The sequence below is a fragment of the Lepidochelys kempii genome, chromosome 22 (assembly GCF_965140265.1).
Source record: "Lepidochelys kempii isolate rLepKem1 chromosome 22, rLepKem1.hap2, whole genome shotgun sequence".
In the NCBI taxonomy this organism is placed as follows: Eukaryota; Metazoa; Chordata; order Testudines; family Cheloniidae; genus Lepidochelys; species Lepidochelys kempii.
This window is the reverse complement of record NC_133277.1, coordinates 19,230,497-19,252,928: the sequence shown is the minus strand read 5'-3', so window position 1 is coordinate 19,252,928 and position 22,432 is coordinate 19,230,497. Positions and strand designations below refer to the sequence as shown.

Sequence of the window (22,432 nt, the reverse complement as noted above, 5' to 3'; positions counted from 1 at the left end):
TAACATGTAGAGACCTGTAGCAGATTCCAGTAAGGCAAGTACTCCTCATTGGTCATGTGCTGCCTGTGTTACTGGAGACTAGGGAGACACTACGTTTTAAAAATATTCAGCTACAGGGTTTTTAGGGGAGCGGGTCTCCATGTCTATAGGGGACCAAGGCTTAGCTGAAAGGGAATGTAACTGTTGCTAGAGCTGTTAGGCACCTGCTAGAGGGTCTCCATATCCACTTAACCCAACATTAAAACACCCGAGTCCTCTTAATTTATTTGAATCATACTTTAAATGTATTCACTTGTGAAAGAAAATAAATTTGTTTTTAGGTTGGAATGCAACAAAATTAGAGACAGCTTTATTTTAGGCAATTGCCAGGGAAGAAATATAGCTGACAGAGTATTTTTGCTTCAGTTTTTTTAAAGTATAAACAATAAGCTATTAACATTTATATTTTTTATGGAATGCATTCATTAAAAAACATTTGCAATTTATGTTATGTTTTGCTTATTTTTGTTTTATTTTTGTTTTTATAAAATTTGTAAGATTAGGTTACATTGATTTTGTTTTTTATTTGCTATAGACACAGTTTGCTTTTTTAAGTTTTGCATTATGAGATTTTAGAGTTAGCTTGACTGTGCTTTGTTTTGATATAACTGAGGGGCTTATAGTTACATTTTTTAATTTTTGTTTTTATTTTTTTTTGTGCAGTCCTCAGCACAACTAACATTTTAAAGTTTTTAATTGCATTATGCTTTGCATTTTTGTTTTTAGTTTAAAAGGGTTAGGACTATTTTTATAAATTTTAGCTGGATATAATGATAATGCATGATTAGTATGAATATGAAAGGCATTTTTGTTATTACTTTTTTTATAACAACATTTTTATACTAAACAAAAGCAAGATAAGCATTACTGCTTTTATTGTAACAATATGCTGGTGTTGATTTATTGCTTTAGTTATATAGCACATTACATTATAACTAATACATAAAGTAGACACTTTATAGGCTGTGTGAAAAGCATGTTTTTTAATTTGATATATGTTTTGTAGCAAATGGATTCGACCCTGTAAACTAGAAATTTTTTGAACTTTTAGTAGGAGTGAAGGCAAATTTTGGAATTGATTGGGTATTAAACTGGTTTAAATAAAAGAAATTTGAAAACTAAGATTTAATTGAAGGGTTTTATTTTGCTGGCTAATATATAAAGTGATGTTCCATGGTCACGGTGAGGTTAAAATGCATGTTTAGCAAAGTAGTGGCCTTTACATACACACAGATATTATTAACTTGGAATAGTAACTGTTTTGTTAGGGTGGTTTTTTGTTTTATACCTTTTTAACAAACCTTGTTAAACGCTGTGACAACTTTTTTTTGCTTTAATTTTTTTACACATTGAAGCTGCAGGGGTTTTAAAGGCTAAAATGTTTATTGATTTTAATTTAAATATTGGGTGTTATTTTAGGAGCACTAACAATAAAATGGCTAGGCACATTAGGTGGTCTAATTTTTTAGATATTATGGTGAATATTTTAGTTTTATATGCATTTTTTTATGGACCCGGCAGGATTTGGTATGTGGGAGCCCATACCTCTTTAACCGGCCCATAGACTTGGAAGGAGCACCGTGAGTACTTGCACATTTATTTTGAAAATTTTTAAGTGTGTTTTTATGGCCACAAATTAGATGGTACTTTTGAAGCACTAGTAAGGGCAGTGGGCCAAGCCTGATGTTTAAGATTATTTTGAATGGCCATTAGCTGGTTATTTAGCAAATACTGAATTTCCGAACATGCTAGATTTTATTGCAATTTTTAATAGGGGTTATTTGGTGGAGAAAAGGTAGGCGCATCAGGGTTTGGGAAAGGAGGTGGGTGATTCTGAGGAAGTTGGTTTGGGCGTTTATTTTTTTAATGCTTTACCTGGCCACAGTAGTGGCACACAGTATTGGAGGGGGGGCGGGAAATATGGGGGACCTTTTTTGTTGTTGTTGTTGTTGTGTTTTTGCCCACTTTTTATTACCCCACGATCTTTGGATTGGTAAGTTTGTAGCTGCAAAGCTAAAAGTTTTGTTTTTGTGTTTTTTGCTTTAGACAAGCTGTACAGTGGTTGGCAACCGTTATTAATTTAGAAAGAGGTTTTGTTTGCCAGCTAATACAAATAGTTTTAGCTGCTGCTGAACCTTTGGCAAAAGTCCCTGAACAAAAGCAGCTCTAACTGCTTCCTTGGCATTGTTAAGGGGCCGGGCTATTCCCAAATGCTGTTTAAACACCTTAGTTAGCCTATTTAAGTAATTAGCAGGGGACTTGCCCTTATTTTGTTTACAGCTGTCAATTTTTGTTTGTTTTTTGGGGACAAATTTCCGGAATGGCAGTTACTAAACTTTTTTTTAGCTTGAGTTAGGTTAGCTTTTTGTTCGGGATTAGCAGGGGGCCACTGGGCTTTAGCAAGTAGTTGTTGTTGCACTTTAGAGGGTATAACTGCTTGCAAAAGTTGGTTGATGTTAGCCCATGATAGATTATAACATTGAATTACTGTTTGGAGGTGGTTGTTTTTTAAAAAATGTTTGAATTTTTTTTGTATATTAGGGAATTTTTTAACCAGATTTTTAGGTGTCCAAAGGACATGCACTGTAACCAAATTGTTTTTATTTTTAGGCAGTTGTTTTAAGGGAGCCTGGAATAGTGCTGACTACTTTAATTAATTTTTGGTACAGTTGGCGATTGAGTTTAGTGAGATACCGGTGGAATCGGGAACAGCCCCCAACCCATCAAGGCTGGGCAGTACAGCAGGAGACTTCCCTTCCCTCCCCCCCCCCCCCCCCCCCGAAAGAACGGCTGGCAAAGCCGGTGCTTGTATTAGCACTGAAGATGCTGAATTTTGAACTGATGATGAGGAAATAACTTGTAGGGGAGAAGCAGGAGGCGATGGCTGCCTTTGTAAAACACTACTGCCTGTTTGTAAATTATTAGGCTGCAAAACATGCTGCAGGGGAAGAAGGCGCTACCGGCTGCCAAACAGCACTAAAAAAATTCATAATATTTTTGGCTGGGGTTTTTTTTGCTTTTAGATTTAATTAATTGGGGATACAAGGGAGCTGAGGCAGTTGAAGTTGCTGCTCGGGCTGGGAAACAGCCAGATGCTTTACACCTGGTTTTTAACTTTTGCCTTTGTGTTTTTAATTTTTTTGGGGAGTCTTTTAGACTCTGCACCCGTGATTCATGGAGTCTCTTTGTAGCTTTTTTTTTTTTTTAAACTAATAAACAAACTGTTTTTACTGCGCATGTGGGATTTTTGGTGACACAAGAGCGCCTTTGAGGCGGACAATTTTAATTAAATTGAAGGTACCTTTTAGTGGGAATTGTTTAGATGAATTATTACACGTGTAAAAAATTTCATTTCTGTAAGTACTTATAAGTTTTAGGACTATAATGCACAAACATTGAATAAGCAGGTGTACTTTTTGGTGGAGCAGGGACAGTTTTTTACCTATTTTTTTTAAAAAAAAGTTTGCCCTGCCCGCTGCAATGGCTTAAACTAAAAAAAACCCACCATACTATTTAAAAAATTCTTCCTATAAAAATAAAGATGTTTACAAACCTTTTACATCTTTTTTTGGCAGAGAGTTGGCTAGTTGCCGCTTACTTTTAATCGCTTTTAGTGAGATGTCATACCAGTCAGTGGCTCATAATCGTGGGAGAAAGGGACAAGAAGGATAAAGGCACACAACCCTAGATCCAGGCAGGGTGCTTGACAGGCAATGCCATGCAGAGACAACCCCCTTAGTTAGGATTTTTTACCGATTTACTGAGGTGCGGTCCACCGGGCTTGCATTAGAGACGGCCCTGATCACGAGCTTGTGGGTTTTGCAGGGTGCTTTGGGCGTCTTTTGGTGACCCTTACTTACACTGATACACACACACACACCCCAAGGCCTATTTATTTAATTTATACTACGATGCGTTAATTTTTTATACTTGAGAGGTTACCACAGTTTGAGGGCGTTACCACAACACCTTTAATATTTTTGGCCGGACTGAACACACCTGTGTTCTTACTTGAGGGGTCACTACAACCCCCCCAACCCAAAATAGGTTTGACTTAAGTTATATATTGGCTTACCCTGGGGCAACAATTTAAAAAAATACTGTATCAGTCACCTTTCTGGGTTTAATATTTGAGTGGAATAACAGGTCCAAGACCTACACAGAGTAATTGCCATGGCCTCTCACAAGTCATCCAGGTCATACCTACATAGTAGAGCTAGCAGACATTGCTGGATGTGATTCTGCACATAACATATGGCAAGAAACAGTCTGGAAAGTGTTTGTTACAGGGAAGTAGTCATCCAATTCCGCTCACCAAAATGCAACCTGGAAAGATTCAATGAGAGCAAAAATCCTTCATGAAGTTTCAGTCATTTTTTACTGTTTTTTTTTTTTTTTTAAAGGAAATAAGACAGAACTCTGAGATTCACAGATACTAAGGTCAGAAGGGACCATTATGATCATCTAGTCTGACCTCCTGCACAACGCAGGCCACAGAATTTCACCCACCACTCCTGCGAAAAACCTCTCACCTATGTCTGAGCTATTGAAGTCCTCAAATCGTGGTTTAAAGACTTCAAGGAGCAGAGAATCCTCCAGCAAGTGACCCGTGCCCCATGCTACAGAGGAAGGCGAAAAACCTCCAGGGCCTCTTCCAATCTGCCCTGGAGGAAAATTCCTTCCCGACCCCAAATAAGGCAATCAGCTAAACCCTGAGCATATGGGCAAGATTCACCAGCCAGATTCCCAGGAAAGAATTTTCTGTAGTAACTCAGATCCCACCCCATCTAACATCCCATCACAGGCCATTAGGCCTATTTACCATGAATATTTAAAGATCAATTAATTACCAAAATCATGTTATCCCATCATACCATCTCCTCCATAAACTTACTGAGTTCAATCTTAAAGACAGATAGATCTTTTGCCCCCACTGCTTCCCTTGGAAGGCTATTCCAAAACTTCACTCCTCTGATGGTTAGAAACCTTCATCTAAACTTCCCGATGGCCAGTTTATATCCATTTATTCTTATGTCCACATTGGTACTGAGCTTAAATAATTCCTCTCCGGTATTTATCCCTCTGATAAATTTATCACTCTTGCCCAGGAGCTGTCCCAATCCTGATTATTCCAATGAATTCCATGGAGCTGTGGTCACTTTTTTTTGATATTACTGGCTCCCCCTATCTCCCAGGGTGTGTTGTGAACAAATCAAAGCCGACCATTCCAGCACATGAATAGGCCAAAGCCTCGGCTGATTGCTTTTTATAATACTCTTTATTTGATTAAAGGATTTGTATTCTTTGTGTACACTGGAATGTGTTCTATTCCCTAGGTCATTATTATACAGGGTTACAAAACTTTTTTTTTTTTTTAAATATTACCCCCAAAGTAATTTAAGAAAAATGCTCCTTTGATGTTTGAAACTAAACTTGACTCCATTTTAAAATCATACAGACAAGCAACTCTTGAACACAACTGAATTAAGATTCATAGTCTACTTAACTACAGGACAGGATTTGCTTCCCCTCTCTCAGAACACATCACCCTCACATGGAAAGAACTGGAGTTATGTTTCCTCACTGATGCAATTAAGATAACACGGGAGAGACAGCTAACTTCTTTGGCAGACGACCCTACAAGCATTGGTGTGCACTTAGTCTGAAACAGATGTTCTCATGCTGGAGCACAGTGCACGAGTTTCTAGGACTTCCATGAGCAAGAAACTTCATTTCCTGTCACCCACAAACCAGCGAAATAGTTATGTTTGGATAGAACCATGAGGCCTTGCTACAATGGTGGTTAGCAAGGTTCCTTGTTGAAGTTGTGCGATCAGCCAGGCACAGCTCAGATGCAGTCAGGCTGAGACCACCTCCCAATATCATCAAAAATGGTTCTAAAGAAAGTAGGTGAGAAATGTTTTAAGTGAGGACGGGGTAGACAATGCTATTCCAGCTAGTCAGAGAGGAAACACCTTTTCTATGGTGCAAGGGTGTGGGGCTGTGTGCAGCCCTCGCACCACAGGGCAAACTTAAAGCACTACAGTACATTTGACTTTTACCTAAAATCTCTGTGCTGCAACCAAGGGTTCCCTTCTCCTACTCCATCAGTAAGTGCCAACAGGATAAATCTCCTTGGCTCTTACGTGGGCCCAAGCAGACTTACCCAAGCATGAATATGTCAGAGTAATTCAGACCTGTTTATCGGGTTGAACAAGGCAGGCTCCATACCCTTTTACAAGCTGCGTCTAGGAAGGGCTAAGATGCATACTGGCAGGTATGGGGGCTCAATTTACTGGGGAAGATTCAAATGGATCAAGAAAGGCAACAAAGATTGTTCACTTAAACCAGGCAAAATTATTTCAAGCATCTGGCCTAGGGGCTACACCAAACAGTGACAGGAAATTCCAGCAAAAGTGAGTAGTTCCAGGTGCCCCCCGCTTCTGCAGTTTGAACCAGTCAATTCAGAAGCTGCATGCTCTCTGCCAGCTGGAAGACAACTCTGCTCTAACTCACACCAAAGGCACATGGGCTCACTGTGGGAGCTGGCCCAAGTGCAGGTCCATCACCAAGAAGCAGAGCTGAACAGGCAGCAAGTCAGGAGTACAGGTAAAGGGAAGGAACAGGTTTACTACAACCACCCAAAACCTCAGCTTTAAAACTGAGGCCTAGTCTGATCAGCTTATCCCATTCCCAAGAGAAAGGGATCCAGCAGGAATAATGCCCATGTATAGAATATTTTAATGCATATTTGAATCCATGGAAACAAGTGCTGGAGGCAGGGGATAAGTTAAAATTGCAACAATCATAACAAAAGAAACAGAACTCTTGATATACTAAAAAGGAAGAGAATGAGGTGTAGTTTCATTCTGGCATTGAGCTAAGTAGCCAGCTTTGTGGGAGAGAGGAAGGGGAGGTATCAAAGCCAGGATTTCTCAATGGAGATCCTGCTTTACTGATGGCCAGTACAATCTGCCAAAGAAATTAGCAGCCTTTCCCCCATACGATCATGTCAATTCTCTGCCAAAGAATGCCCGTGACCCAGGAACACTGCAGTTGGGCAGACAGAGCCGTGTGTCCTAGCAGAGAGAGGGCTGCGGCGTTCCAGACATTCAGAATAAACTTCAGCCTTTTTTTCTTTTAATTTAAAAAATTCATTTGTTATTCCCTGCTGCTGGTGTTACAGGATTTCGTATTTGTCCACCAAGAAGGTGGTCTCCGTGGAAAACCTTACAGGGCTGTTCCCATCTACCTGGGTCACTTTGGTAACCTGTGGAGATAACACACACAGTTAGTTCAGCACTTGATATTCTACCTCCAAAACACAATTAAGCAGAGATTTTTCAGTTCACACCAGGACAACAAAGGGGTTGGGGTGGCTGGGCACATCATCTCTGAACCACAATGTCAACTTCAGCTTGAGATCCTAAGTAAGAAGAGTGTGGTTCTCAGCTGTCCTTAGAGGACAAGGATCCGGACAGTTACCTCATTTATGATAACAACTAAGTCTCTGCTCAGAGCACCCTGGACAGAACTGAACTGAATTGTGGCTTCTGGTTAAGGGTCAAGGAGGAGAAAGGTCACACTGCAGCTGCTCATTTTGACCAAGCAGGTAGATAATTAGCCTTCAGTTCCCCATCCTGTGACTGTTTACCCCACCCAAACAAGCCTTGACATTAAGACAAAGGGAATTTTCATTTGTTTCAGGTGATCTATCATCCTTCGCTTTCCACCCCAGAACACTTCTCAAACACTTTGATAAATGGATTGCTTTAGCCACCATCTCATGAGGACAAGCGTGACTAATGCTTAGGAGAGGCACTGAGGAAGAAATCCAGATCCAACTGAAATTGCAGGGCAAGTTTTAGAAAAGCTGAGTGGAATTATCTGAGATGGAATTTGGCCAGGATACCAGCACTAATGCCCTAGCTCATGAAAAATATCTTTAACACGGGTGCCTAGGAACTGTCTCTCTTATGAAGGAGATGGCAGCATAACGTCCCTAACATCGGGCTGTGTGCACTTACAGAGGGCTGGTCTACACTACTGCAGTAAATAGATCTAACTTACACAACTTAGAATGGATATAGAATGGCTTCCGTATGAGGAGAGGTTAATAAGACTGGGACTTTTCAGCTTGGAAAAGAGGCGACTAAGGGGGGATATGATAGAGGTCTATAAAATCATGAGTGGTATAGAGAAAGTAAATAAGTGTTATTTATTCCTTCTCATAATACAAGAACAAGGGGCCACCAAATGAAATTAATAGGTCGCAAGTTTAACAAACACAGGAAGGTGTTTTTTCACGCAACGCACTATCAACCTCTGGAACTCCTTGCCAGAGGGTGTTGTGAAGGCCAAAACTATAACAAGGTTCAAAAGGGAGCTAGACAGATTCATGGAAGATAGCCACTGATGGACCTATTAGCCAGGAATGGTGTCCCTAGCCTTTGTTTGCCAGACTCTAGGATTGGGTGACAGGGCATGGATCACTTGATGATAACTTGTCTGTTCATTCCCTTTGGGGCACCTGCCATTGGCCACTGTCAGAGGACAGGATACTGGGCTTGATGGACCTCTGGTCTGACCCAGTATGGCCGTTCTTATGTTCTTAACTTCAGGTACGTGAATAACGTAACTGAAGCGGACGTAGTTAGATCCATTTACCACTTACCGCTGCACTGTGTCGATGGGAGAGCATCTCCCATCAACTTCCCTTACGTACACTAATCGATGGGAGAGTGCTCCCCCCTCAATTTAGCGTGTCTTCACCAGACCTGCTAAATCAACACTTGCTGCATCGATTGGAGCAGTGCAAACGGGGCAAATATGCCCTGATTCACCACAACCACCTCAGGTAGCACTTAACCATTTCGTGGAAGATTCCCATTTAGTGCTAACCTAGCCCCACCTCCCTAACTTGAGAGATCTGAGAAACCACAGCACAAGCCATCCTCATTACTGCTGCCTATCTTTCAGCAGTGCCAGGTGGGAATAATGTACTGGGCTGAAGGAAGAGTAGCCTCCATTCAACTCGCAAGGGCTGAAAAGCAGTGAGTGGGAACTGCAGCAATATAAAATGAAGAAGCTGCTCTTGGGGAAGATCCAGCAGAAAAAGATTAAGAAGAGAATCTGTCTGAGAAGAGAATGGTGCAACAGGGTGTGTGGCAGAGCAGCCAGCAAAGGGAAGCAAGGGCTGGACGGTATCAGTATCAGGACAGCTCCAGGAGTATCAGTGACACAGGTGAGTGCGTGCTACGAACGCAGAGCCAAACACCTGTCCACAAAACAATTAGTGTGGCACTGCGACTGTTCATTCTGAGGACTGCAGTGCATTGGGCTTCTAGGCAGAGCCTCCCAAGCTCTGCACCAGAAGGACACATAAGAAGTTGAGGGTGGCCATACCTGTATGTTGCAGTAATTCTTTTTGGAGATGAAGGAGACTTGCACTGGGAAGAAGTCATTGGGCTGCCCGGCTATGCTGAACTCCAGGCTGCCACTCTTGTTTTTGGCATCTATCATTGGTAGGCACCATTCAAGGAGATTCCTCCTGCTGTCATGGCGATACTCCCCATCAATCTCTCCAATCACTGGGGCGCCAACACTGGACCTATAGCAGGTCAATAAGGAGCTGCTCATTTGCACACAGGTTAAAGACACACTTGTAACAGCCCCAAAGGGGACAGCTCAACTCCTAAAAGCTCTCCAAGAGCCATGGGAAGGGCCCCACCAAATTCACCGCCATGAAAAATGCATCACGGACCATGAAATGTGATAATTGTCTTGTGTGCGCTTTTACCCTATACTATAGCGATTTCAAGGGGGAGACCAGTGTTTCTCAAATTGGGGGTCCTGACCAAAAGGGGAGTCCACAAGGTTGTCTTAGGGGGTCACAGTATTGCCACCCTTACTTCAGAGCTGACTTCAGAGCTGGGTGGCTACAGAGAGGCAGCTGTTGGCCAGGTGCCCAGCTCTGAAGGCAGTGCCTCTTCCAGCAGCACAGAAGTAAAGGTGGCAACACCACACCACGCCAGCCTTACTTCTGTGCTGCTGCCTTCAGAGCCAGGTGGCCGGAGAGCGGCAGCTGCTGACTGAGGGCCCAGCTCTGCAGGCAGCAGCGCAGAAGTAAGTGTGGCAATACCAGACCGTGCCACTCTTAATTCTGTGCTGCTGCTGGCGGTGGCTCTGCCTTCAGAGCTGGGCTCCCGGCCGGCAGCCGCCGCTCTGCAGCTGCCCAGCTCTGAAGGCAGCGCTGCCGCCAGCAGCAGCACAGAAATAAGGGCGGCTGTACTGCAGCCCCGCTATAACCACCTTGCAACACCTGGAACTCCTTTTTAGGTCAGGATCCCTACAATTACAACACTGACATTTCAGATTTAAATAGCTGACATCATGACATTTACAATTTTAAAAATCCTATGACTGTGAAATTGACCAAAATGAACCGTGAATTTGGTAGGGCCCCAACCATGGGTGAGGGAGGGAGAACAGTCAGTCCGCAAAGGGTAAGAGAGGCAGTCACAGCTCCTCAGATGGGGGAACAAGACAGCACAGGATTTACAGCAGACACATGCATTTCATATGAATGCCATCCCCTCCTATGCTACCCCCATGATTGCTGGAAAGGGAAAGAACCTACAGGATATTTACAGGTACTTGCTGATTCCAGCCCCATCCCCAAATCCTACTTACGGCAATGGGATTGTGATGACCACATCATTCAGTTCTAGGCTCTCCTCTTGCAGCTCATATTCAATGTTAACGTCACAACCATTCCCACTTTCTGACGGCCAGCAGTTAACTAAGGGTACAAAAGCGCACACTGGATCATGTGACATTGTTCTATAGGAACAGGCCTCTAGAGAAAGACACACTTAGAAAAATGCAGGACAGCACTGAATGAAGGAGGAATAGTCATCAATACCAATCACACTCAAGAGCTGCCAGCCCACTTGACTGAGTTGCAGAGCAAGAAACTCAGTATCATCTAGCATTACTGAAAATGGCTGTTGACTGGCTAAAGTGATTGTTACAGAGGGAAGAGGCACTAAAATCATGTCTTCCCTTGGATAATATCAAAGAGTAAAACATTCTGCTGAAGGCAGAGCCTGCTGTAGCAGATGAGTTATCATTTCCTATCCAAGGCCAATCACAGCTTCTTCAGCCCAGGCTCCAGTATCCTACCTTAAGAATGCCACATGCATGCTTTCACTCACTTGTCAGTGGAATGAAAGACTCTTCTGTGGTCTGCAACCTCCATTTCAGCACCCCCACATCACTGTTAATGGGGAATGATTTCTCTGGGTTCTTCAAGCCAATCAGAGATTCAGCAGTAAAAAGTTTCTTGTCCACATTTGGGTGAGTCTGAAATGAAGGAGATGGGAACACACAGACTGGGTAAACTGTTCATTGTTTTAGTTTTAACTCAATGGAGAGCACAAATTTGTCCAGGTAATATTGTTTCTTGTGAGGTGCTCCTGACCACACATGAATTCCTTTGCCAGGGAAAAATGCCGACTTCGAAGTATTACAGGATCTCGGTTGCTCGGCAATCCAGAGTTCACTCCAAGAAACAGAGGGCCAGTTTACCAAAAAGTTTCATTTAGCCTATTTCTCCAATGCTTTCCTTTTAAAGGGGATTCTAGCAGATAAACTGGGGCTGACATTTAGGTTTTTATAAAATAAGTTTTAATGAAGCTTGAGATCATCAGGAATATTTCCACTTAAAAATAAATTCAAACTGAAACTTATTTTTTAAACAAAAGAACAGCCCCCTGCCTTCTGCAACTCGGTGGAACAGACTAGACACTAGTGAAACTCTTTTCCTTGACCAAATTCAGATAAATGCAAAAGTTAAACCATCTAAATAGGGAAAATTAACACTTGGATTATAAAAAACAAGTTTATTATACTATAGCAATAGATGTGTGCAGCTATTTCAGCAAAGCCACTTTTTGGTGATTAGCATCTAAGTTATATTGGGAGGAGAGAAGCTGTCACTGCCACCTGACTCTTCCTGGAGCAGCAGGTGCTGGAGTGTTGAGGAAGAATTCTCAGCCCCCTGGGAAAGTCCATCACTGAACACAAGACCCTCTGACCAATTAAGCAGAAGCACTACCGAGTTTGTAGAAGTTCTAATGATGGCCATGACACAGGGCATATGAAGTGGGGAAAGCTTCAGGGCTCTGCAAGCACATGGAACCACGTGGAGAGAGGAAAGGTTGAACATGTGACAGTCTCCTGAGTTTACAATACTGACTGTAGCCCAAAAGCTGTGGTTCTAGAGACCGTCTCTGATATTAAGAGCAATGACAACAGCAAAAGTAACTGGGAGAATAAGCAGTCTTCTGATTGATTAAATCATTTTTCATTGGCTGAGAGTAACTTGATACAAACATTCTCTTCCTTACAAAGGAAGCTCTCATGATATAACTAGTGTCAAGCAACACACGGGGACTGTTGCAAAGTCCAAGTGAAATCAAGTGTGCGTCAATATACATCACAGGATAGATAAGGCTGTGGGAGCATGATAAGTGTAAGGAACTGTAGTTTTCAAGTTAACTTGAGTCTTTTGAGCATGAGATTTAGCTGTTTATTTGTGCTGCACTTATATTTACTGTAACTGTGTGCTATTTTCCACTGTATCTATTGGGAGAACTTGGATAAAAATATACAATACAGTGCTGCTACCATCCACGACAGAAGCATGTACGGAAGCCAGGACCATCAGCCAGCCTTACCTGTAGCTGTACCCCCTTCTTGTCTTCATTTTCTACATGGAGGCGAATCCGGGCAAACTTTTCATCTAAGATCCTCAGCATGATCATGCCATGCAGCTCCATGTTCTGTAACCCGCCATCACGGCCACAAGTCAAGGAAATCTTCTCCTCTATTTTCATATGCACGCTGCACAGAAAAGAAAGCCCAATACACACCAAATGCCCTGGTTTGGCAGGCAAGATGGTTATTTCCTCCCTTTAAGATCTGACAGGGACAAACTAAGTTTTTAAAAGGGTGTCCAAGAAGATGATGTCATAAAAAGAATGACCCAGAGCAGAGTGGTGCAGAACAGAATTATGGAAACATGCTCTTCTGCTCTAAACAGATTCACACAGAAGACACTAGAATCAACTGAGTGTGGTATAAGTCTCGAACAGATGAGAGCCTAAATACAGAACCCTGGCTCTTCTTCTGCAGAAAGCTCAGGCAGTTTTCAAAAGAAAAAGCTAGACACTGGGAGGAATTCTACATTTTACCTTAAAAACAAAGGGACACCTTTGGTGCTTCAAAAGACACTAAGCGAGTTTATGTATTGCACTGCCAAGCTATTCTATTCAGAACAGAACAGAAAACATGTAGGCAATATGAAACTTGTCTAGAAAGGAGGGCAGCCCTGGTCATGTTTCACTTAATCTCATAAAACTGGTATGTCATCTCTAATGGGAGCAGATGGCTCTGTGCTCCAACATGGAAACTAGAAATGTGCATACATGTACTCTAACTGGCAATTAGTCAGGAACTCTTCAAGACTCCACCAACACTCAGAGCAGGGAAAGCAGATTTCTGATCCAGCCACCTCGATACTTGGTATCTGCTGACAAACTGAGAAGTCCCAGACAAAAGCAACAAAAATAGTTAAGGAGTCAGAGGAATGGAAGTATGAAGAACTATTACAAACTCTGTATAGTTTAGCTAACAGCAGATGGGGGAGGTGGGAAGACAGCTGTCTCAAAGTATCTGAAGGATACAGACACCAGGAAATGAGAGTATTGGGAGAAAGGGAAAAATTAGGCTGGATATTTGAAACGAAAATTCAAAAGGGTAACATTTCCAAATCACCTAACTGACTTAAGAGCATGAGTCCCAATAGCTTTCAATGAGATTTATGCTCCTAACCACCTAAGTCACTTTTGAAAATGGGACTTTGCCTAAATGAATTCAGAGCCTCTTGAAAATTTTACACAAGAGCTAAAGGTCAGCATGTAAGAACCGAATGGTGGGAAGAAATCTATTTTATAAAATAAAGTGAAGAGCTTTGACAGATCTAGAAGCCATCACTGGAGCCTGCAGTCACACTGAAAAGAGCATCCTCTTACAGCCCAGGACAATACCTACCTCTCCATGTTAATAGGTGGAGCGAGAACCTTGGCTGCCTCTGAGGAACGCTTGCCTACAGAAGAGGTCATGATATTTTCTCCTTCTGATTTCAGCTTGTCCACAAAGTTGTCCACCTCTTTCCCTTTAGCTCCAAGCTTCAAAGCCTTACTGGGACCTGATGGTCTAAACAACAAAAATAAGATGTAAGCATCTATCCAACAATTATGGTAGCAGATACAAACTTTCCACAATTTTTTCACATCATTACAATTGGACCATTCCATCATCGCAGCTTTTACTTTTTGAACCCTTTTCAAGACACGTTAAGAATAGAAAGGATAGTCTTGTGGGTAAGGTACTGAACTGGGACTTAGGAAATCTGGATTCTGTTCCCAGCACTGCCAATTGCTCTGTGACCTTAGGCAAGTCATTTAATCCATACCTCAGTTCCTCATCTGTAAAATGGGGATAGATCTGTGAGGTAGGACAGTATAATTTTATCTGTCAGGTTAGATTCGTTAATGTTATGAGGCACTTGGAAACGGTCGTGGTGAGTGCCACAAAAACTCCTATACATAAAAAGGGCAGTCTAGAGAGCATGTGATGGCTGCGACAGGCATGGGCAGCAATTTAGGCTGTTAGAAGAACAAGTACAGATCCACCCAAGGTCAGAAGAGAGGTTTCTGCTTTATGAAAATTCTCAATACTGCTTTAAAACAACCCAGTGGGAATATCCAGCATCTTTATTCCACTCAGCAGCCGCATGCATAGAAGCACCATGATTACTAGAAAGCTGCAAACATGCAGAATCATGAGGTAAAGTCAAAGCTCAAAACATCCAAAATACATGTTAGCTGGTAGAAAAACTCAAACTTAGCTAGAAGAAACTGACATATGCACAAAGTAGTAGAGAGCACTAGCGCACACCCACTGTCCATGGGTACCTCCCTCACTTACATATTGTGCATTTTTTAACATCCCTCTAGATCATTTAATTTCAGTTTTGTCTAGCAAAGCAGTTAATCAGCAGGACAACCTAAAACTGGACTCTCATTTTCACAGTCCACAATATCTTTTCTCTTGTTGATTGATGCACTCTCTCTTAGAGCCCTGCACCGGACCATTTTAATCCGGCTCCCACTATTACAGCAACAGATCCTGCGGGACCCCAATCCTGATGTAGGAATCTACACTAGTCCCAGGTAGGACTCTAGTCTACCTGAACCAGTTTCATACCTGGCTGGTGCTGGTGCTACTTTGGGCTTCTCTGTTTCAATAATGGTCTCTGTGATCATGGCTGCAGTCGTGCCCCCAGACACAGCCGAGCTGCCAAATCCACCGAAGCCTGGAGCTTTTTTGCCCTGTCTCTCTGCATCCCTTCGGGCCTGCTGCAACTCCTTGGCTTTACGGCGCATTTCAGCCTTTGCCTCACGCTCTTGAGTCTAGAGGAAAAAGATCAGAGACTGACTAGACCTTTAAGACTTTGCTCTATTCCATGCATTAATCAATAAAAGAAAGAGGAGATGAAGGCAGGACAAATTTATTTTAACATTTTGTAAACAATTTGATCTGAAGAATTAAGGGTTATGATCAAACCTGGAACAAACAGCAACTTCACAGTACAAAAAGCAGTAATTCCTGGACACATGACAGACTATTTCATTTCAAACAACTAAGACATGGAATGGCTCTGCCCCACCTCTCTGACTGCTCGGAACACCTTCTCTTCATGTGAGTCCATCTCTGTGAAGGTCCGAATTTGTGCCAGGTTTACGTTCTCACGGTAGCCCAGGGCAACAATTTCATCAAAGGCAAAAATCAGGTCAAAGCAGTGCTCAGAGATCTCGTTCTCCTCCAGAGCTCGGCAATATTCAGGAATCTGGTTAGGGAGAATAATTAAAGAAGAGTCTCCACAGAGGAAGAGAAGATGACTACCTCAGCAAACCCTCCTACCACATGTACAGGGTGAATTCATCCCTGTGCAGAGATTTAGCAGAAGGCCTATGCACTACTTACATTCTATTTTTATGGTGTGAGACTTAAGAGGTGCTGCGGCTTCGTGTAGGATCTGCACTGGGGTTAATTTCAACCAAAGGCATCACTTCTGTAACCCTCCCCGCCTCACCTGGCCCCAAAATGCCACCCCAACACTGTCTATTTAAAGCCATTAACCAGTCATTGCTTTTTTACACTGCTTAATAGGCAGATTGAATGTCACTATTAAAGCATGCACTTTTAAGACTAACTTTAAATATAATATTCTATTTGAGCTACATTTTAACAGAAGCCTGAACAGGCAGCAGATACTAAGCTGTGATTTCCAAGAGTTCCCCTGGCTGTATCTGGCTGACAAACAAAGCTTTATACAGACAATACTATGCAGATAGATTTTTGCAGTAGGAGTACTACTATAGCAATTGCATACAGTAAATTAAATCCACTCTACTTATTTATTTTGTACAACTGGTACAAAAGTTTTGTTTACAGCACTACATACTTGTTAACAAATACTTAATTTACTGAAGGATTGGGCTGTTTTGGTTTAAATCTCATTGTTTAACTCAAAGCCAGAGACTTCCTCCACATGTGTCTCAGTCAAGGAATAGTGCATAAGCTTATGGGATCACACTCAATGATTACTTCCGGGTCACTAATGGACCATAGGAGATCAGATTCTATTATGAGTCAGTAGATACAGTAGTAATAGCTCTCCAATACAGCACTCTGTAACATCATTGCTTCAATACAAAATTCAGATGATCTTGTCCTAAGTAAGCTTGGAATAAAGTCCTTACCACTCTAGAGAAGAGCCGGAGTGTTTCTAGATCTTCCAGGATATTGCTGTTTTTGGTGGTGATCAATACCATATACAGCTTCTCCATTGGCTGATATACATATCGCACACTCTCTGTCTCCACAAACGTGTGTTGTTTCCCAGTGTTCATAAGTTTGGGGAAGGCTGCCAGCAGCCCCTCAATGCGGGTTCGAGTCATCTCCACGAACTGCCGAGAAACTATGGCCTTCCCTGCCTTTGTGCAGACGGCTGCCGCCAAGAGCACCTATGGGGAATACAAGCAGTGGTTAGTTTAATTCATCAAGCAAACAGATTTTCTGAGACTAGACAGTCTCACAAAACCTTTGAGATAACGTTAATTGTCTATGTAGGTGAAACTCTGGTCAGAGACCATATATTCACGCTCATCTGTATAGTGCCTAGCATACTTAGTGATAAACAAAAAACATTTTCATGAACATGTATATTTTTCATCCATGCTTCCTCTTAGCATGGCGAACAGAATTTTTCAAGGGGGAGACCCACTTCTGTTTTTGGTGCTCCTCCCATTCCCACGTTCAGAGCTGACATAGCTAAGCTAATTCACAGACTAGTTTTAACACAGAGGTAGGGTACAGTAAAATCGCAAAAGTGTTCTGAACACTTAATAATGCACAAGCACACAAAAAAGGATCTCAAATGCTACTTGCTAGAGTAGCAAAGTAAGTTATACATTCCATTAACATTGTCTTCAGTGAGGCTACTAATAGTTCAATCACACCAAAAGATCACTTGCCAATGGGAAGGGCAAGTGTCAGAACACAGCTACGAAAACATTAACCGCCTGCAACGCCTTCAAAGTGCTTTGGCCATTATTAAAATGATGCTACCTTTTCCATAGATAAGCTTGTTTAAAAGGGACATTTATGAAGTTTAGGCCCAAAATGTAGCCTTTGAGGAAAAATATAATATTTTTACCACATCTACTATCAACAGAAAGGATTTAATGAGATTTCTTTTAAAGGTTCTTTTCACCAAACTTGATTTTCTTAAATGATATTCCCAGGTGGTACTGGAAACCCACACTGGAACATCCTGTAGTTGTAGTAGAACAAACACAGAGCTCTGAATGTTATCATGAAACTGACAAGCCAAGTTTTATTGGCCAAACTGAGTAACGCGCAAAAAGTAATCCAAACGCAAAGATACTGAAAAGTAAGGTAGAATTGTTTTAAATTCTATTTTAATATAAACATTAAGAACAAATGAGGGAATGCTTTTAAATTTAATTTTTCTTTTCACATTATCCCTTTAAAAAGTCAATTGATAACACATTTATGCTAATAAAATATTAAACATATTAATTACTGTTCACTGAGCATCTCTTGGGCTTTTCATAGATGTTATCACATTAATGAAATTCAAAAGTAGTGAGACGGATGCCAATTTATCTCTTATAGTTCTATCAGTCTCCTGCAGCTTCCTATCAAATAATTTCTCTCTAATGGAAAAAGATTACCATAACTTCTCAATTGAATTGTTTAGCCATACAAGGCAGATTCTGTTGAAGTCTCACAAAGATGTTGCTTCTTTATTTTGAGCTCTTTGTTAGTTAAGCAAATAGTGCAATTATCAAATATAGACAAATTTAAGACCCTTTGCCAAAATATGCTCATAACCACACATTGCACAAGCTACTCATAGCTGGACATAATGCTTGGATGCCTTGATGAAACTGATTAAATCCCATCCAGACAGCAATGTCCTTACATTAAGCCAACAACTCAGAGAGTAATGCAAGTCCATGGTATGGACAGGTTAGAAGTGAGCCTCAGGCTCCCACCATTGCCTAGTAGGGACTCAGAGCATGGTGCTGGACAGTCCAAATGCACCAAGCATACTTACTGCATCACTCACAATTAATGCCCCCCTTTAAAGGGGCACTTCTGTATGAGGGACTGGCAGCCTTTTTGGAGATGGGATCTCCCATCAGATGAAGCAAAGGATTGTGAATGGAAAGCAAGGACAGGACTGAAAAGTTTACAGCCTTCAACTTTCCTAGGATGGCTGAGTCTGACCTACTATCACTTGAATGAGACAGTAAACACACACACACAAAAGAACATGAGGCTACACTAAAGACGACAGCCTTAATATTCTTAAAAGGCCTTTAAACTGTACAGGCAGTTTACCTAGGGGAGTAATCACAGGTTATTGTATGCTTATAAGGTACCACAGATCCTGTAATTGACACTATGCCTCTGATTCAAGAGCTACCACTTTGGAAGCAAAGACTGATTATGTGTCATTGCTTCATCCCAATCACTGACAACCCAAACAGAACAGCTTATAGGACTGTAAAAAGGGCATGTGTGTCAGGTTTGAGCATATTCCACTGTTCAGTCACACCATGTGGTTTTGGACATTGACCTGTTAGTGTTTATTCGATGTACATAGTACTTCAATAACCATGTCAAGAGAGGAGATTCAGAAAAGTTAACAGCATCCTCAGTCTCTACTCTGCAAGGATCCAGAGTATGAAAATACTGTTTTACCATATTAAATGTCCCAGTGATCTGAGTAATCTAAGACTACTAGATCAAATATTTCAAGAAATTCCTATGCTGAACTATTACATATGGCAAATCTTGTTTGTAACTTAAAGACAGAATACGTTAGCAAATACCAGTTTCAGTTGTTTGGATTTCTTTAATTAGACATAACTAATACTACAAACGTGCCACTTGAATATTCAACTAGTTTTTAAAAGGATGGCTTTATTTATTAATCGACAATTTTGTTACTGGGAGGACAGTATCTTCTGGGCGGAGAGAGCACATTACACACACACCACATATAAAAAAAAAGATAAATTTTCAACCTGCCATAACAATTCTTTTCAGACTACTAATTTGTGAAAGCAAGGGATAAGTCTTTTTAAAGGTACTTAAAATCCGTATTCTGCTATGCAAACAATTAACTCCTTTGGACAGAGGACAAAAGTTAAATTGGGTATTCTTGGTTTGGAACTTGTTTTAGAAGTACATTGTTCTTAGCTTCCCTAAATTAAGTAAAGCATTTTCCCAGCAATAAAAGGTTATAGCAAAGCAATTCCTTGTAGAAGGAGCCGTGAAATGTGAATAGTGAAAAATTATATCAAACTAATACTCAATCACTACCCGATATTTGAGTAGAAAGGATTTGAAATGATCTATGAACCTGAAACAGGGATTAAGTTATACAGCACTTGATTTTGATGCATTACACATTTTGCTTACTAAGAAAAGGTTCAAATTACTTCAATTTTTTTTCCCATTAGTACAAATATTTTTTCCCATTAAATTCAAAGATCACAAAAATAGCTTGAGGGAAGAACAATTATTCAAAGGAGCAATCCCAAAAGTTAATGTCCTTTTAAATTAAGCTGTCCTTTTGTGTATATTATCTCATGCTGCACTTTGCTTGCTAGATTGTCATGACTTGTTAAATGAACTAGAGGAAAATTTGACAGGTTGTAATTAAAAATCTTTTCTCTGATCAAATCCAAGTTGTTTCACCACCTTCAACAGGGTACGAAGCTGTTTTAAATCCATTTACTAATTTATTGAGCAATGTAAGCAAATTACACACTGTCTTTGGTCACAAAAACCACACGCTTGAAACTGTGTACAAGCCATGCTACTACAAAGGAAGGAGAGTGAAATATGATTTACTGCAATTAGGAGCCAAGCTAGCCTCTTTACAATACAAATAGCTACTATACCTGAGTTCATAAAAAGAGAAAATAAAATAATTGCGTACCAGTTTCAAATCCCCTGCATGAAGCAAGTTCAAATACAGATCACATAGCTCTTCTAATATGTTTGTACAAACTCTGGATTAATATTAAACTATGGGACTAGTAATTCTGCATGCCCAACTTGCCATGCCTTAAAGGAACCTGATTTTCAGAAAGTGCAAAATAACCATTCTCTGAAAATAAGGTACCTTCAGTTGAGCACTCAAAGTCCATGTTTAGTTTTGAAAACGTTGGCCATGGACTATATAAAGAAACCAACATAAGTGCATTTTCTATAAGGACAGGGATCTGAGGTCACAACAGGATTGTAAGGACAACTGAATTCTTTCCCCAGACCTGTCATTGATTCATGTGATTTTGTGCAAACCACTTAACTGCTCTGTACCTCAAGTTTTACCAACCTAAAATTGAGATAATATCTACATCACAGGGTTGCTATTGCCTGTAAAGTACTGTAAAAAACCATGTATGATAATACTGTAATTCAAACAGCCAATTTTAATCAACTGTATATATAGTCATGATATTATATATGCATATATACACACGGTCCATTTGTCTCATGTATGGCAGGAAAAAATACTAATATTTTGCATTTCTATAGCACTTTTCATCTGTGAAATCTAACTGCTCTACTCAATATTCAATACTCTCACATCAATATAATTATATTGGTATACGTGGGGAAACAAATATACAGAGACAAAATAGCATGCCCAACGTTCACTCTGAGGGACAGCAATAGGAAGAAGACTACAAGAGTCCTGACTACAAACCCTGTGCTCCAACCAGAAGTTTTCAAACTCCGGGCCGCAGAGCACTTGCTGGTCACCGGTCCTCCTTGTTTTCAGCTGTCAAATTAGATTGAGATCCAAACCATACTAGTCTCTTTTTCCTTGTAAGCAGCTGCTGTCGTTGCTGCAGAGACCTTATGTGATCAAGAATGGGAGTGGAGGTCTGCACAATGCGGAACGGGAGGCAAAGTGCCCCCAAGACACCCCCTCTGTTACACGGGGGCTGGCTCCAGGAAGCTCTGGGAACCCTGCCGGAGAAGGCTGCTTTGCGAGGGGGCATAGGCGTACCTCAGAGGATCAGTCCCAGGTGCAGGCATGGCGGCCTGTCCCGGGTCCGTGCACGGAAGACGTAGGGGATCTCCGGCTGTGGCGGGGAAAGGCACGCACCGCTGCTGGGGTGCAGGGGGGCAGCCAGAGAGGCAGGTCCCACGCGAGGGTCTGAGAACTACGGCTGCAGCGACAACGAGACACAAGCCGGTGGGGAGCCCCGGGGCCTGAGACTCCTTGGCTGAGGGGACCAGTCTGTTTCCACGGAGCGGCCTCTGCGACAAGGCGCTAGGAAGGGGCACGAAGAGGCCTGGTACCCCCTTATTTCAGGGCTGGGCCCAGCTCCTCGCCCCCACCCCGTGCCCCACGGCCCAGCCTTCCGCGACCGGCTCAGGCCGGCCCAGCCACTCCGAGTACCCGCTACCCAGGAGACCAGGCTGGGGATGCGGCCTGGTCCTTACCATGGCGGCGGAGCGTGTGTGCGGCCCGGCGCGCTCAGTCTCTCGCGGCCTCAGCAGCGGCCGCCGCGTCTCCCTCCAGCGGCCCCACAAGATGGCGGCGCCGAGCCACGTCCCCAGCCGGAAGCGCCGCCACGCAAGGGGCGGGAGCGTCCTGCTCTTCCCCCGCCCCGGTAGGGGGCGCCGGTCTCGGGCCTTCCGCCTT

General features: G+C 42.0%; 1 protein-coding gene across 2 annotated transcripts; it reads right to left on the bottom strand.

Annotated features, from left to right (window-relative positions):
- Positions 1-4,144: 4,144 nt before the first annotated feature.
- Positions 4,145-22,364, bottom strand: ARCN1 (archain 1). 2 transcript variants are annotated; one of them, XM_073320952.1, is made up of 10 exons: positions 22,231-22,364; positions 16,932-17,195; positions 15,836-16,015; positions 15,373-15,578; positions 14,155-14,319; positions 12,780-12,945; positions 11,256-11,403; positions 10,732-10,840; positions 9,445-9,649; positions 4,145-7,309 (listed from the first exon to the last, which is right to left on the bottom strand). In XM_073320952.1, the coding sequence occupies exons 1-10, from the start codon at positions 22,231-22,233 to the stop codon at positions 7,220-7,222; spliced, it is 1,536 nt and encodes a 511-aa protein (XP_073177053.1). In that variant the 5' UTR covers positions 22,234-22,364; the 3' UTR covers positions 4,145-7,219. The 2 variants fall into 2 exon arrangements, with proteins under 2 accessions (XP_073177053.1, XP_073177054.1); XM_073320953.1 differs by lacking the exon at positions 22,231-22,364 and adding an exon at positions 21,791-22,176 and having other exon boundaries at positions 5,299-7,309.
- Between the last annotated feature and the right edge of the window lie 68 nt (positions 22,365-22,432).

Excerpts from the sequence above, each read along its gene's own strand:
- ARCN1 (XM_073320952.1), bottom strand. Across the intron at positions 14,320-15,372 it reads GTAGCACCAGCACCAGCCAG|ACCATCAGGTCCCAGTAAGG; the intron begins GTATGAAACTGG and ends TTTGTTGTTTAG. Across the intron at positions 11,404-12,779 it reads AGAAGGGGGTACAGCTACAG|ACTCACCCAAATGTGGACAA; the intron begins GTAAGGCTGGCT and ends CCTTCATTTCAG.